The sequence below is a fragment of the Myotis brandtii genome, unplaced genomic scaffold (genome assembly GCF_000412655.1).
Source record: "Myotis brandtii unplaced genomic scaffold, ASM41265v1 scaffold15, whole genome shotgun sequence".
NCBI lineage: Eukaryota > Metazoa > Chordata > Mammalia > Chiroptera > Vespertilionidae > Myotis > Myotis brandtii.
This window is the reverse complement of record NW_005355410.1, coordinates 513002-527954: the sequence shown is the minus strand read 5'-3', so window position 1 is coordinate 527954 and position 14953 is coordinate 513002. Positions and strand designations below refer to the sequence as shown.

General features: G+C 42.3%; 1 protein-coding gene across 1 annotated transcript in view; it reads right to left on the bottom strand.

The window, feature by feature from the left end:
* Positions 1–14707, bottom strand: part of HTR2A (5-hydroxytryptamine (serotonin) receptor 2A, G protein-coupled) — a 92945-nt gene extending 78238 nt beyond the window's left edge. Inside the window, exons 1-3 of the mRNA XM_005861390.2 lie at positions 14247–14707; positions 13073–13810; positions 10147–10347 (exon numbers count right to left, since the gene is read on the bottom strand). Coding sequence (XP_005861452.1) covers positions 10147–10347; positions 13073–13484 — 613 coding nt within the window. The 5' untranslated portion in view covers positions 13485–13810; positions 14247–14707. The remainder of the gene's footprint in view (positions 1–10146; positions 10348–13072; positions 13811–14246) is intronic.
* Positions 14708–14953: the final 246 nt, after the last annotated feature.

Sequence of the window (14953 nt, the reverse complement as noted above, 5' to 3'; positions counted from 1 at the left end):
GGGGCGCCGCACCCTGTCACACACAGAGCCACAGGGCGATCAGGGGGTTGGGGATCTCCCCCCTATCAGGCAAAGAGCAGGGCTGATCAGGGGGTTGGGGCACCTTCCCCTGTCAGGAACAGAGCAGGGAGGATAGGGAAGTTGTGACCCCACCCCCTGTCACACACAGAGCCGTAGGGCAATCAGGGGGTTTGGGCTCTGCCCCTTGTCGCACTGATCCTGGTGCTGGGAGGCATATTACCCTTTTACTATATAGGATAGAGGCCTGGTGCACGGGTGGGGGCTGGCTGGTTTGCCCTGAAGGGTGTCCTGGATCAGGGTGGGGGTCCCCACTGGGGTGCCTGGCCAGTCTGGGTGAGGGGCTGAGGGCTGTTTTCAGGCTGGCGGGTGACTGAAGCTCCCAACTGCTCCTTTTTTTCTTTTTTTCTTTTTTTTTATTCTGGGCAAGCTTTAGCTCTGAGGCCTCGGCTGCTGAAAGTAGGTTTCTGGCCTTTGTTTATTTTCTGTATTTGATACAATGTTGCGGTCTGGCTGGCTGAAGCCTGGCTGACTAAGGCAGGTTTCTGGGGTTTTGTTTAGCTTCTATATTTGCAACATAGTTGCTTAGAGTGCAGCTGAGAGGCCGGCAAGTCAGGCAGGGAACATTGGAGTCCGCTGTCACTGGAGCAAGCAAGCCTCCCTGTTCGCTTCAGTGCATGGCTGCCGGCTGCCATCTTGGCTGGCAGTTAATTTGCATATCGCTCTGATTAGCCAATGGGAAGGGTAGTGGATGTACGGCTAATTACCATGTTTCTCTTTTATTAGATAGGATATCTTTACCTGTTAAAAATGGTTGGGAATAAGTAGTGTCCATTGTCTTTTCTCATATGGTGTTAGTAAGGCAAACATCATGAGGGAGGAAGGGTTTGCTTTCTTTATATATTGTAATGAAATCACAGCTATGTATTTCTGATCATGAATATTAGGTTTGTGAGGGGAAAATGAAATCCACAGAGGATCTTAGGATCATTCTTAATCTAATGCTTTAGTCTTTTCTGTCATCACTCCTTTACTCAGAGAAGATCACAAATAGAAAACACAATTGAGTTGTAATTATATTCATTTTCCTCAGAATTAGATGAAAGCCTTGGAAAAAATAAAGTGACCAAGTTAGTAGCAGTAAGCAGTGGAAAAGAAACAGCAAATCTCAAAAATAACTAGTGTAAAGAAACTTGAGTAATCTATGATGCGGTTACCAAGGCTGCCGTTTGTTAGATCCTAGCAAATTTTGAAGGTCAGCCATCTACCTCCTCTATGAAGCCTTTTCTCCCACCATGTGCATGTAACTATTTTTCATCATCATCATATTTGTGACAAAACTTTATGGAAGTACATAAGGGAAAATATAACAATCCTGCCATTCTTTTAAATTTCACCTCTTGACAAGTGTGAATTCTTTCAACAGTTTCTCGGTGCTAATACATGTTTATCTCCATATTATTACTATTATTATTTTATCAGAATAGGCTCAGATCATGCATAGAATGCCAAAACATGCTTTTTGAACTTAACATCATGGATATTCTTCCACTTGAATATCAAATAATCCCAACTCAATGTTTTTAAATATATATATTTTTTATTGATTTCAGAGAGGAATGGAGAAAGAGAGAAAGAGAGAGAGAGAGAGAGAGAGAGAGAGAGAGAGAGAGAGAGAGAGGGAAACATCAGTGACAAAAGAGAATTATTGACCAGCTGCCCCCTGCATGCCCCACACTGAGGATCGAGCCCACAACCCAAGCATGTGCCCTGACTGGTTCATGTGTCAAAGCTCAACCACTGAGCTACACCAGCTGGGCCCAACTCAATATTTTTAACAGCTGCAAAATATTCCATAATTTAGATAAAAACCATAACCCAACCATAATCTAACCATAATCCAACCTGTCCACTTTCCCCAAAATTGCTAATTCCCCAAATTGCAGTATTAAAAAGTTTTGTATGTACTTTTGTTTTTCTGTAGAACTGATTCTCTCATGGGATTGGTAGGTCAAATTTTAATAAATTTTGCTAGATTGTCCAAGTACAAACAATTCATATTACACAAACAGGATAAGAGAGTACATAGGGCACCATATCCCAAACCACACTGGGTATTTTCACTCATTTTAATTTTGCCATGGGTAAAAATGGTATTGCATTATTGTCTTAAATTACATGTCCATAACTGTTTAAAAGGCTAAACATTTTTTTCATGAGTTTTATTGTCCATTTCAAGTTATGTCTGTGTGAATTGCCTGTTCATATAGTTTATGTCTTTATTGGAAATATTCTCACCCGATGATATTTTTCCATTGATTTTCAGACAGAGTGGAATGAAAAGAAGTGCGGGGGGGGGGGGGGGGGGGAGAGAAACATTGATGTGAGAGAGACACATTGATTGGTTGCCTCTCACAAGTGCCCTGACTGGGGCTGGGGATTGAGCCTACAACTGAGACATGTGCCCTTGACCAGAAATCAAACTCGCAACCCTTTGGTCCACAGGCGGATGCTCTAACCACTGAGAAAACTGGCCAGGGCTGTCTTCTCCTTTTCTTAAAAAAAATTAAGCCCTGACCAGTTTGGCTCAGTGGATAGAGCGTCGCCCTGCGGGCTGAAGGGTCCCGGGTTCGATTCCGGCCAAAGGCATGTACCTTGGTTGCGGGCACATCCCCAGTCGGGGGTATGCAAGAGGCAGCTGATCAATGTTTCTCTCTCATCAATGTTTCTAACTCTCTATCCCTCTCCCTTCCTCTCTGTGAAAAATCAATAAAATATATTTTTTAAAAAATTAAAATGTATGTTAAGGAGATCAACCATTGGTCTGTTATTCATATACACTGAAATTTTTTTCTTTTGATTTTGCTTATAATTTATTTTAGCCATATAAAACTTACAATTTCTCATGCAGTCAGTTATATTTTTATGGTTTCTGCATTTTTTTACTTAAATAGATCTAGTGCACCACTAGATTACTATTATTTTTTAAATTTGGTAGGTATTTTTATTAATTTATATTTTTAAATCTTTATTGTTAAGGATATTACAGAGGCACTGCCCCCCTCCATTACTCCCTTCCACCTGGTTCCCACCCTGCCCCAGGCCTTCAGCAACTATTGTCTGTGTTTGTAAGTAATGCATATATACGTATAAGTTCTTTGGTTAATTTCTTCCTGCCCCCCAAACCCCACTCCCCCTTCCCTCTGAGATTCATCAGTCTGTTCCATATTTCCATGATTCTGGTTCTATTTTATTCATCAGTTTATTTTATTCACTAGATTCCTTGTTTGTTTATTCTTCTTCTTCTTCTTCTTCTTCTTCTTCTTCTTCTTCTTCTTCTTCTTCTTCTTCTTCTTCTTCTTCTTCTTCTTCTTCTTCTTCTTCTTCTTCTTCTTCTTCTTCTTCTTCTTCTTCTTCTTCTTCTTCTTCTTCTTCTTCTTCTTCTTCTTCTTCTTCTTCTTCTTCTTCTTCTTCTTCTTCTTCTTCTTCTTCTTCTTCTTCTTCTTCTTCTTCTTCTTCTTCTTCTTCTTCTTCTTCTTCTTCTTCTTCTTCTTCTTTCTTCTTCCTCCAGAATAACCATCACCATTTCATATAATACTGGTTTGATGGTGATGAACTCTTTTACCTTTTTCTTATCTGGGAAGCTTTTTATCTGACCTATAATTCTAAATTATAGCTTTGCAAGATAGAGTAATCTTGGTTGTAGGTCCTTGCTATTCATCACTTTGAATATTTCTTACCACTCCCTTCTGGCCTGAAAGGTTCCTGTTTAGAAATCAGCTGGCAGTTATATGGGCACTTCCTTGTAGTAGGTAACTAACTGCTTTTCTCTTGCTGCTTTTAAGATTCTCTCTTTGTCTTTAACCTTTGGCACTTTAATTATGATGTATCTTGGTGTGGGCCTCTTTGGGTTTTTCTTGTTTGAGACTCTCTGTGCTTCCTGAACTTGTACGTTTATTTAAGTCTATTTCTTTCACCAGGTAGGGAAAGTTTTCTGTCATTATGTCTTCAAATAGGTTTTCTTTTTTTTTTCTTTTTTTATTTTATTCTGGGCCAGCTTTAGCTCTGGCTCTAGCTCTGAGGCTTGGTGTCTGGTTTGTTTGCCGTTCTATAATCGAAACAATGTATAACTCTAGTTATTATTTTTTATTTTTTATTGCTTAAAGTATTACAAAGGGTATTACCTATGTCTCCTTTTTCCCCCCACCCTTGACAATCCCCTGGCCTCCCCTACCCCCCAGTGACAAATAGGTTTTCAATATCTTGCTCTCTTTCTTCTCCTTCTGGCACCCCCATAATGTGAATGTTGGTATGCTTGAAGTTGTCCCAGGGGCTCCTTATACTATCTTCATATTTTTTGATTCTTTATTATTATTATTATTTGCTCTTTTTACTAGGTATTTTTTGCTTCATCATATTCCAAATTGCTGATTTGATTCTTGGCATCCTCTACTCTACTGTTGAATACCTATAAATTATTATTTATTTCAGTTAGTGTATGCCTAATTTCTGACTCATCCTTTTTCATGTCTTTGATGTTCTCACTAAGCCCCTTGAATCTCTCATTAAGATCCTTGAGCAACCTTATAACCATTGGTTTGAACTCTATATCTATTAGTTTGTTTGCTTCCTTTTCATTTAGTTCTTTTTCTGGAGTTTTCTTCTGTTCTTTCATTTGTGACATGTTTCTTTGTCTCCAAATTTTGGCTGCTTCCCTGTGTTTGTTCCTATGTATTAGGTAGAATTGCTATGTATCCTGAAATTGGTAGAGTGGCCTTGTGTAGAAGGTTTTCTGTAGGACCCAGTGGCTCAGCCTCCCCAGTCACTTGAGCTGGGCACTCTAGGAGGACCCCTGGGTGGGCTGTGTGCACATTATTATTGTAGTTGAGCCTTGATTGCTGCTGTGGGCACTGGGAGGAATTGACCTCCAGGCCAATTAGCTGTGAGGACCAGCTGGGAATACAGTGGAAGAGCTTCTGTGCAGGAGAAATTTCTATGCAGCAGGATTTGCTTCAGTGGGCTTTGGTGCTTACTGAGTCTGACTCTTGAGTGTGTCACTTGTGGACATGTAGTGTTGTAATTTGGTATGGACTGAAGCTGTCCACTGGGTGCACTGGCTCTTGGGTCTTCAGGGAGGTGCAAAGTTAGCCACTGCCTCAGGCCACCTAGCAGGAGCTACAGAGTGATCTGAAGATTGCTGCTACTTGTGTTGGGGTTGGAAGTGCCCAGCTGTAAAGCAAGGCATGCTGCTGCAAGAGCCAGTCCTTTGGACTCTTATTGATAGGTATGGGGCAGCTGATGCTTGTTTGAGAGATTTTAGGAAAGCCTGAAATCTGAGGCAGGACAGGCCATTCAAATGGAAAAGCCACTGCAAACAGCTTGGGTTGGGCTACAAATTGGATGGGGTAGGGTCTCAGGGAATCACCAAGGTGGAGTGAACAGTGTGAGCCAGGCTGATGGAAACTCAGATATGGCTTCCAGTTAGCTCTGTGAAGGTGGAGGTCCAGCACAGGAACAATGGCCCCTGTGAGCACCCCTGTCTGGGAGAAAGCCACTCTCGAATTTCTTGCCCTGATGGCAGACAATCCAGTTCCTCCCCATATGTACCTGGATCCCCCAAAGTTACTGCCCCAGTGCTTTAGCTCAGAGGGAGCTAGTCTGTGTAAGTGCATGCCCCTGCCCTTTAAGAGGAACTTCTGGGACTCCAGCAGCCTGTGACACTCAGCCACAATTGCCACTGGTTTTTACAGCCTGAAGTTATGGGGACTTCTCCTCCCAGTACTGGCAGCCTGTGCTGAGTGGTCTGGTGTGGGGCTGGGACCCCTTGCTCCTCATGGGAGGCCTCTACAGGTGGGTGTCTGGACCAGCCCATTCTGTGCCTCCTACCAGTGTTGATGTGATTTCTTCTTTACTTCTCTAGTTGTAGGACTTCCATTCAGCCAGATCTCAGGTGGTTTTGCATGATGGCTATTATGTATTTTAATTATAATTTTGATGTGGTTATGGGAGGGAGTGAGTACCTTGTTTATCTAAACTGCCATCTTGGTTCTCTCTTCCTATTTTTTTAAAAATTTTTAATTGAATTAATGGAGTGACATCCTATATAATAAAAGCATAATATACTAAGTGTCCAGTTGTCCATTCAACCAATCAAAGTGTGATATGCTAAGGCCACTCAACTGCTTGCTATGATGTGCACTGACCACCAGGGGGCAGACGCTTTGACCTGTAGGTTAGCTTGCTGTTGGGGTCCAGCCGATTGGGACTGAGTGAGATGGGCCGGACATGCCCTGGACCCCTCCCGCGGCCCCTCCCTGACTGACCAACATCCCACGTTCCTCCCTGGCCCCAATCATGCACCAGTGGGGTCCCTCATCCTGGCCTGGCCCTCTCACAATCCAGGACCCTTCAGGGGATGTCAGAGAGCCGGTTCCAGGCCCATCCTGCAGGCCAGGTGAGGGACCCCACTGGTGCACGAATTTGTGCACTGGGCCTCTAGTTGATTAATAAAATTATATAGGTGTATAATTCTTTATAATACATCATCTGTACATTGTATTTTATACTTGCTACCCCAAGTGAAGTCTCTTTCCATCATCATTTATCCCCCTTCACCTTCTTATACCTTCCCCACCCGCTTCCCCTCTGGTAATCACCATACTGTTGTCTGTGTCTATGAGTTTTTTGTTTTGTTTTGTTTTTTAATCCTCATTTGAGGATATTTTTTCTATTGATTTTTAGAGAGAGTGGAAGGAAGGGTGAGAGACAGAGAGAGAGAGAAGCATTGATGTGAGAGAGAGACATCAATTGTTTGCCTCTCACATGTGCCCAGACTGGGACCAAGATGGAGCATTTAGCCCAAGTACATGCCCTTGACTGGAATTGAACCTGCAACCCTTCAGTCCATGGGCTGATGCTCCAACTGCTGAGCCAAAGTGGGCAAGTTTTTTTTCTTAATCCCTTCACCTTTGCACCCAGCCCTCCAACACCCCTCCCCTCTGAGAGATTTCAATCTGTTCTCTTTAGCACCACTGAATTATTTTAAAATTATGTAAAAAGTCTAAAACCTATGAATTGGGACTCATGATTAATAAGGAATAAAACAATTTAGTAGGATTATTATTTATCTTAGATATATTAATAGAAATCAGTATAATAATGACTATTTGGGATGGAAAGGAAAAAGCCAAGTAGAAATTTAAACTAACTGGGATGGGGTGAAGGCAATGAAGAAGATATTGTGCAAGTCAGCAAACCTGAAATGGGGGCAAATGGATAAACTATTACAAAGAGAAATATATGCTAAATAGAAAATAAGATGGTAGGAATAAAACATTATGCCCATTGTCATAATAATGTACATAGGCTGAGTTTCATTATCAAAAGGCAGTCATTGCCAGATTTTGTTTAAAAATGTCCATCTGTAAGTTAACTGTGAAAATATACATTAAAACAAAGGAACTAAGATAGTAAAGATGAGGAGATGAGAAAAGATACACTGGAGAGATTCAAAGCATGAGGAGGAGATATGATAATATGAGTATCAAATAAAGTAGAATTCAGGGCCCAAAACTGTTTTGGGGGACTAGGGCTAACAAAGCAGTTGGGATCTTAGGAGTGAAGATTCTGGAGTGAAGGAAAGAGTGAAATAGTACAGTAATAGTGTGAGCTGCCTTTCCTTCAAGGTATTTACTACTTTGTTACAGGGACAAACTGAGAGGATGAGTAGCTCAAGATTTAGCAGCAACTTACAGTGTTGAAGAGACAAACTTGGAGTTCAGAGCTCTTCAAAATGGAGAACATTGAGGTTTTCATCTGAGGTCATGAAGAGAATATACCCTAGGTATAAGGGTAAACTGCAAACAGACCAATGTTTACAAAACCCAGCCTAAAAGAAACTCAGTCCCTGACTAAATTGAGGGTACCAATTCTAACTACCTGCTAAAGCTAAAGGACTACTCTCTCAAGAAAGAGAACATCAAAAGAGTATCCACAATTTTTTTTACAAAGTGTTCAATACTCAATTAAAAAAAAATTATCAGGCATACTAACTGACAGAACCAAGAGGAAAATGACCCTAGAGAATAGCAATCTTCAGGTTACTCAGATATCCAAATAACAGTGATTAATATTTAAGAAAATAGATGAAAACATAAAGAATTATTCCAGAGAACTGGAATAAAAGGCTAATATGCAAATAGACCAATCAGCAGAACGGTCTATTTGCATATTAGCCTTTTATTATATAGGAATGACCAGTCGCTATGACATGCACTGACCACCAGGGGGCAGACGCTCAATGCAGGAGCTGCCCCCTGGTGGTCAGTGCACTCCCACATGGGGAGCACTGCTCAGCCAAAAGCCCTGAGCCGGTCTCACGGCTGGTGAGTGCAGCAGCAGTGGCGGGAGCCTCTCCTGCCTCCGTGGCAGCACTAAGGATGTCCGACTGATGGCTTAGGCCATCAGTCAGACATCCCCTGAGGGCTCCTGGACTGCGAGAGGGTGCAGGCGGGGCTGAGGGATCCCCCCTCCCCGAGTGCACAACTGTTGTGCACTGGGCCTATAGTCTATAAAAATAACTGGGAATTCTAAAACTAATTGCAACTTCCTCTTTGATGGTCTGTCTCAGTGGTCCTCAACCCTGGCTGTACCTTAGAATCACCAGGTTCTACTATGGACCCATTATGCTCCCCAGGGGTTCTTATGTGCAGCTAGGATTGAGTACCACTCCTACTAGAATGAGTCCAAGATTGCACAGGCCCAGAAACCACAAAAAGTTTTTGGCAGCAAAAACTAGTTCCTCAGTAAGGAGAGACATTCATCAGTAAAAGCAGGGCTTGGTGCTGGAAGTTTAGCCCTGCTGCTCCTTGCAAGCCACAAAACCACTCTCCATTTAGCTTCCCTAATCTATAAAAAATGTACAGCAAAATCTTTGATTTTGTCTCCTTCAGATCATAATGTGAAGTTTAAAATGGAAAAGAGATAAGACTTTTTCAAATTTTGAAAATCATACCAATGTAATTTGTGAGTATTCTTATCATAATAATAAAAAAAACCTTTGCCCTGTTAAGGTAGGCCTTGCACAAGTCATTTCATTTTTTGCACTCCAATTTTCTCACCTATAGAGTGGAGCTCCTACTCTGCAGATTATACCTTAAGTAGTAAGGCAAACAACAGGAACTGAAACACAAGGTATTATATTATTTGCTTATTATACATTTGCATTTTTTATTATAAGGCGGTGGATAGACTCATGCTAGTCCTTGATGTCAAGCCTGCCACCATATGCCATGTCTCTCATGTTAGTAGATACTGACACCCAGGTGGCATAGCAGGTATGGCATTTCTGCCTGCAAAGCTTTGTGACTTCAAAACAAATCCCGGGGAATTTTTGGTTACTGACTAATCCTGTTGCGGTGACAAGTGCAATTGGCTTAGCTGCCTGGGAGCTGCCCCTTTAGCCTCCATTACCTGAGCTTTCAAGATTGTTAGGTGTGTGACCGATCAATGCTGGCTATAGGTGAATGTGTGTAATCAACCTCAGTGAAGCAGGTTGAAATCCTCTGGTGTGAGGTGTCATAAAAGGAGGAAGGTGTTGCAAAGGCGCTGGGCAGGCTAAAATGCCTGCCCCATGAGCAAGTTCTGCCACCTTCTTTTGTTCTCACCTTCTCCCTCTGAGTTCAGTACCAGGCACCTTTCCTAGCTCCCCCTCCGAAGTTGTGTATTCTCCAGTTTGGAGCTCTGTATTCTTATACTGACCACAAGTCCAGTGATTATAAATGTTGAAGTCTCTGGGAAACTCAAGAGTTACCATAGTGAATTTGGAAGCATGAGATGGGGAATATGTTTTGGAAGGTGGCTAGTCACAGTTATTCCTAATTTGGACTCTATTGGTATATACATTCTTACCTGTGCAAAGCAATATAAAATTTATGTTGTCAACCAGTGATGTGAATGGGTTTTTTCTTTCCTATAGCAAATCTGATCATTACTATGTTGCATCACACCTTGCAACAAACAAAATAATAGATTCATGATGTTTTGTTTCATTGCAACAAAACAGAACACTTGTCCTTGGAATGTATGAACTGTCATTTCAAATGAGACTGAAACATTGTTCCTACTTACCTACTGATATAGTCCAAACAGCAATTATTTTCAGAAATGCCTTCGTTCTGGAATTGAAGCGGCTATGATGGATGGGGTTCTGGATGGCGACGTAGCGGTCCAGCGAGATGGCACAGAGGTGCATGATGGAGGCCGTGGAGAAGAGCACATCCAGGTAAATCCATATTGCACAGAGCTTGCTAGGCAGAGGCCACTGGTAACCTAGGATGCAGAAGCTTAGTGTCAGTAAGCGGCCTTATGCTGCCTCTGGCTTGTGGATTCTCTCCTACTGCAACAGTTTCCATCCTGGGGAAAGGCACAAGAGGCAGCAAAGGGCAATATAAGATATTTTCAATATTTCAAAAAAGCCTAACAACAACTGTGGTTAACTACAATACAATTTCACTGGCTGATGAACACAGGTTTGAACATTTCTTTTGGCTGGAACTGTCAGGTTGTTGGGGTAAACAGGTTCTCTTTAGTGTTTCTTTCACTCTGCTCTGCCTAACAAAACATATCTTTTTGGTTTGTTTTCAAATTACTTAGGTCCTGAGTTATGACATATTTTGGGCTCCTCTACGAAGCACCTCACAGTATACAGTCCTTACTTATTCACACATCTTTCACACATTTCCTATTCCCTGTGGCTAGGCCCATCCCTTCGTCATTATTATAATTGCTCAGTCTTACCCCGTGATGGCATTTAGTAGTCCCTCAATAAATGCTATTGGCGTGAAGGAATAAATGACTAAAAATCCAGAATGAGAATAAGTCTTTACTTTTAAAAATGAAACATAATTACCTAATAATGCTTTAGGGTTTAAACTCAAATTTGGGGTTTATAGAGGTGAGGATGAAGACAATGGTGAAGAAAAGCATGGTGTTTCTGTCCTGAGAATTGTTTCAGGGGTGCTGATGCTGCTGGTCCAGGGACCCCACTTTGCCAACCAATGTTTAGGGCAGTGGTTCTCATTCCTGGCAGTACATTAGAGTCAGCTGGAGAACTTTAGAGAAGTCCTGATGTCTAGGAGGGTGGGTCCCAAACACTGTTCTAAAGCTCTCCAGACGATTCCACTGGGAGGACCCCTGAAGGAAGTCACCAGCTGTATTAGAGAGATAGGATATGCTTTATGGACATAAGCAAAGTGTCCTATATTTTTAAAGAAATTTTTTGAGGGGGACCAAATGGTTATATAAACCTAATTAATTTTGATAACAGTATAAGCAATGGTGTTAGATCTGTGTGCATGTGAGAAGGAAAATTATAAAGACCACCTTTTCTTTACAATATTCCAGACCCACAAAGCTGAACAAACTCTCCATTTCAAACATACTCTCTCTACCAAAATGCCACCACAGGTATTCAGAAAAGGATATAAGCCTAATTTAGTGCCTTTCACACGGATTATTTGCAAAGAGTTTCAGCAAAGACTAGAGCCTTTTCCTTAGCAGTGCCTGGGGGAAGGCATGCTCCGCCTGGTCGGAACTGATGTTGGCTCTTAAAGAAGTGTTCTCTGCTAGGAGGCAGCCCCAGCCTTAGGCCGGGTTTCCGCAGTAGGGATAAGGAGGGGGCATTTCCTCCCCCTGCGGAGTTCCTGAGGACAGACCAGGGAGGAGCTCAACTCGGGGCGGGAAATGGCTACACGCTGAGCGGCTGTCGCTAGGGGGCGCACTTGCAACCCAGAGCCTGAGACGCCCAGCAGGTCCCAGCTTCCTAAGGTGGCTGGCTGGTGCCTCCTCTCCCCCCTCAACCCCCCCACCCCTCCTCGGGGTCATTCTCACCCTGCCTCTGCGGTGGTTTTGGTTCCCGGACTGGTCGGCCCTGTGGATAGTCACCCATTACTGGAGTTTGCCTTTGAGCAGGGTGGGGTTTTAGGAAGCGAGGGCCTCTCCAGTATATCTGGGAAATGACAGGCGAATTTAATGAAATGATCTGGTGGTGACATTCGAGTGGTCAAGTAGGCTGTTTTGTAATGAGCATTACCCACCATGTGCAAACCTGAGCCTGCTCTCCTTTGCTCACCTCCCTCCTTCCCACTCCTCAGGACTGGACTGATATATTTTAGCCCTAAGACTTGGCCAGAAAATACCCTCTTAAAGACAGCACTCAACTTGTTTCTAGCTCTGGATGACTGCTGATGTGCCTGTGTCAGCAGTCTTAATTCATTCTCTCTCTCTCTCTCTCTCTCTCTCTCTCTCTCTTCAAAATCTGGCTGCATTATTTACAATTTGGAAAGAACATCACATTCTACCCCCAGCTAAAGCCGCCCCAGTGTTTGCTGACTTGCTGAGAGGTTTGACTCTTTCAAACTCTGTTGAGAAGAAAGCAAGATTAACCTCTTTCCATTTGTTTTCCACCCTCCTCCACACAAGACTGGAGGAGTTTCTGCATATGCATTTTTAAAGACACCCTTCCAAATTAGCTTCCCTGGGCAGGGAACAATGAAAATTGGAGTAATTCATTTATTCTAATGGAGACTCTGCATATTTTAACATTAAACCCCACTGCACCACTAATGTTCTCTCTGCAAATGTTCCTAGGTAATTGGGAAGGTTTTACCACTCCATTAGAGGTGCTGAAAACTATGACAAAGATAGAACTGTCCTGTTTTAAAGGCTGGGATATTTGGGAATATAAAGGAGTGAAAATCAAGTAGATTCAGAATGACAGGTAAGTTATTGCTTTATGACTGTACTGGGGCATTTATAATAATTTCTACATAAAATGTATGAGTTTCAAAGCACAGAACTCTTTAAGGATCACAGATAATAGATTGTCTGATTTTTAAAAATATGTAAACCCCATTTAAGAGTAAAGTTTAAGTAACTTGTTTATTAACAAAGCCTCGTGTTTATTTTGTCCCTTGAGTCCTGGCTCATCTGCTAATGACATGCACATGCTCTTTATTACTAGTGTGGGTACAACTGGGAAACCAACGCCACTCACCATAGAGGATGGTTAACATGGACACGGGCATGACAAGGAAACCCAGCAGCATATCAGCTATGGCAAGTGACATCAGGAAATAGTTGGTGGCATTCTGCAGCTTTTTCTCTAGGGACACTGCCATGATGACGAGTATGTTTCCAGCAATAGTTAGAATAATCACTACAGCTGTCAACAAAGCAGACCAGTTTTTTTCCTGGAGATGAAGTAAGGAGAAGCATGGTGGTGAGAGACAGCCCTCACAGGAAAGGTTGGTTCGATTTTCTGAGTCCACTGTCCAATTAAATGCATCTGAAGTGTTAGCTTCTCCAGAGTTAAAGTCATTATTGTAGAGCCTTGTGCCATCATTTCGTTGCATTAAGGAGTTTGTACTTGAGCTCAAAGAAGTGTTTTCTTCACAAAGAACATCCATTTCTAAGCTGGAACTTGTAGTAGATGAAGTGTAGAAAAATTAACAAGTTATATATTCTGCTCACCATCCATTTTTGTGTCCCCACACTCTGTCACACTGATGCTGGTGTACATTCTGGGCTCCTTGGTTGGCTTTTTTCCTGCCATTATTGCAACAGTAGTTAAAGAACGGCAGTAGCTCTTTCTTTATATTCCCTTCCTTCACAATTTTAGTAGAGTCCTCTGTTTGGTTTCATTTTTTTCCTCCAAAGCAAGGTCAAAAAGGCAGAATGAACTTTAAACATAGAGGTTGCAGAGTTTTGAGCATTCGGGGGAAAAAATGTGGTCCTGGCCAAAAAAGAAAAGTTTTGTAACTACCAGGAATCTCGCTGATCTCTCTCTCATTCTGTTGGTTATGTTCATCACACTAGGTTAGCCACAGCAGTGTTAAAACAGCATGCAAGCCAAAACAGCAGGTTGCATGCCTTCTACGTTCAGAAAGTCAATTAAAAAAAACATCTAGTGTTAATCCCATAGTAATTGAATGTGCTTTGGATTATAGTTTTCATTCAGTCTTAGGCTGAATTGCCAAAGCTGCTTTCGGAAATTTAGCTTATATTATGCTTAGTTAATAAAAGAAAAAAAAAAGTCTTAAGCAAAGATTAACAACTTTCCACATTAGAAATTCTCATTGTGAGATGATTACATTTTAGCTAAGCATAATTTCATGCCCAAAAGAAAATTACACAGCAATAGCATATAGTATGAGAATATGAGAACTTACATTTGTCTTCAGAGTCCACACATTAGACACACTGCTGTTCTGCATCTCTCATAATCATCACACTGGTAGAGAGTCCCTTGAGCTTCCACCAGCATAATATGATAGTAATTTGATTTCTGTTTTGCCGATTTAAAAAACTGCATCTAAGGGTCGAGCCAGTTCCAGCACTGCGAGGTCCCTGTTGGCTTCCTCTGTCCTCGCTTGGCAGGGTCACTCCCTCCCCAGGCAGCTTGCCTCAGCGAGGCACACATTTAGAAATCATTCACAAGCCCCTCTCGAAGTCACACAAAAGAAATCCACAGCAAAGTAGGAAGAGCTGCCTGCACTGAGGGACACGTGGTTTCCACGGGAATGGACTAGCTAGCTCTCTGGCTGTCTCCTCCATGTCGTCAGACCTCCCTCTGTCTGTGTGTCATAAACTGCAAGGTAGCAGCAGCCAGGAGGGCGGACCAAACAGGCTGTTTTTCTCTTTGCGCTATATGTTAACATTGGGAAGTTTTCCTTTGCTTTAAAAAGAGAGAAACTGAAGAAATGGCCTTTTGTACAGATTGCTCAGGCAGGTAAGCTGCACTGGGATATTTATTAGGGTGTCAGGGTGAGGAGAAAACATAAATAAGGCTAGAAAATGGTGTATTCTGGGAAAGTGTTCCCTGTAAGCAAGGCACTTCCATTCAAAGCCTACAGTGCCCGTGCCTGAAGTGAATTAC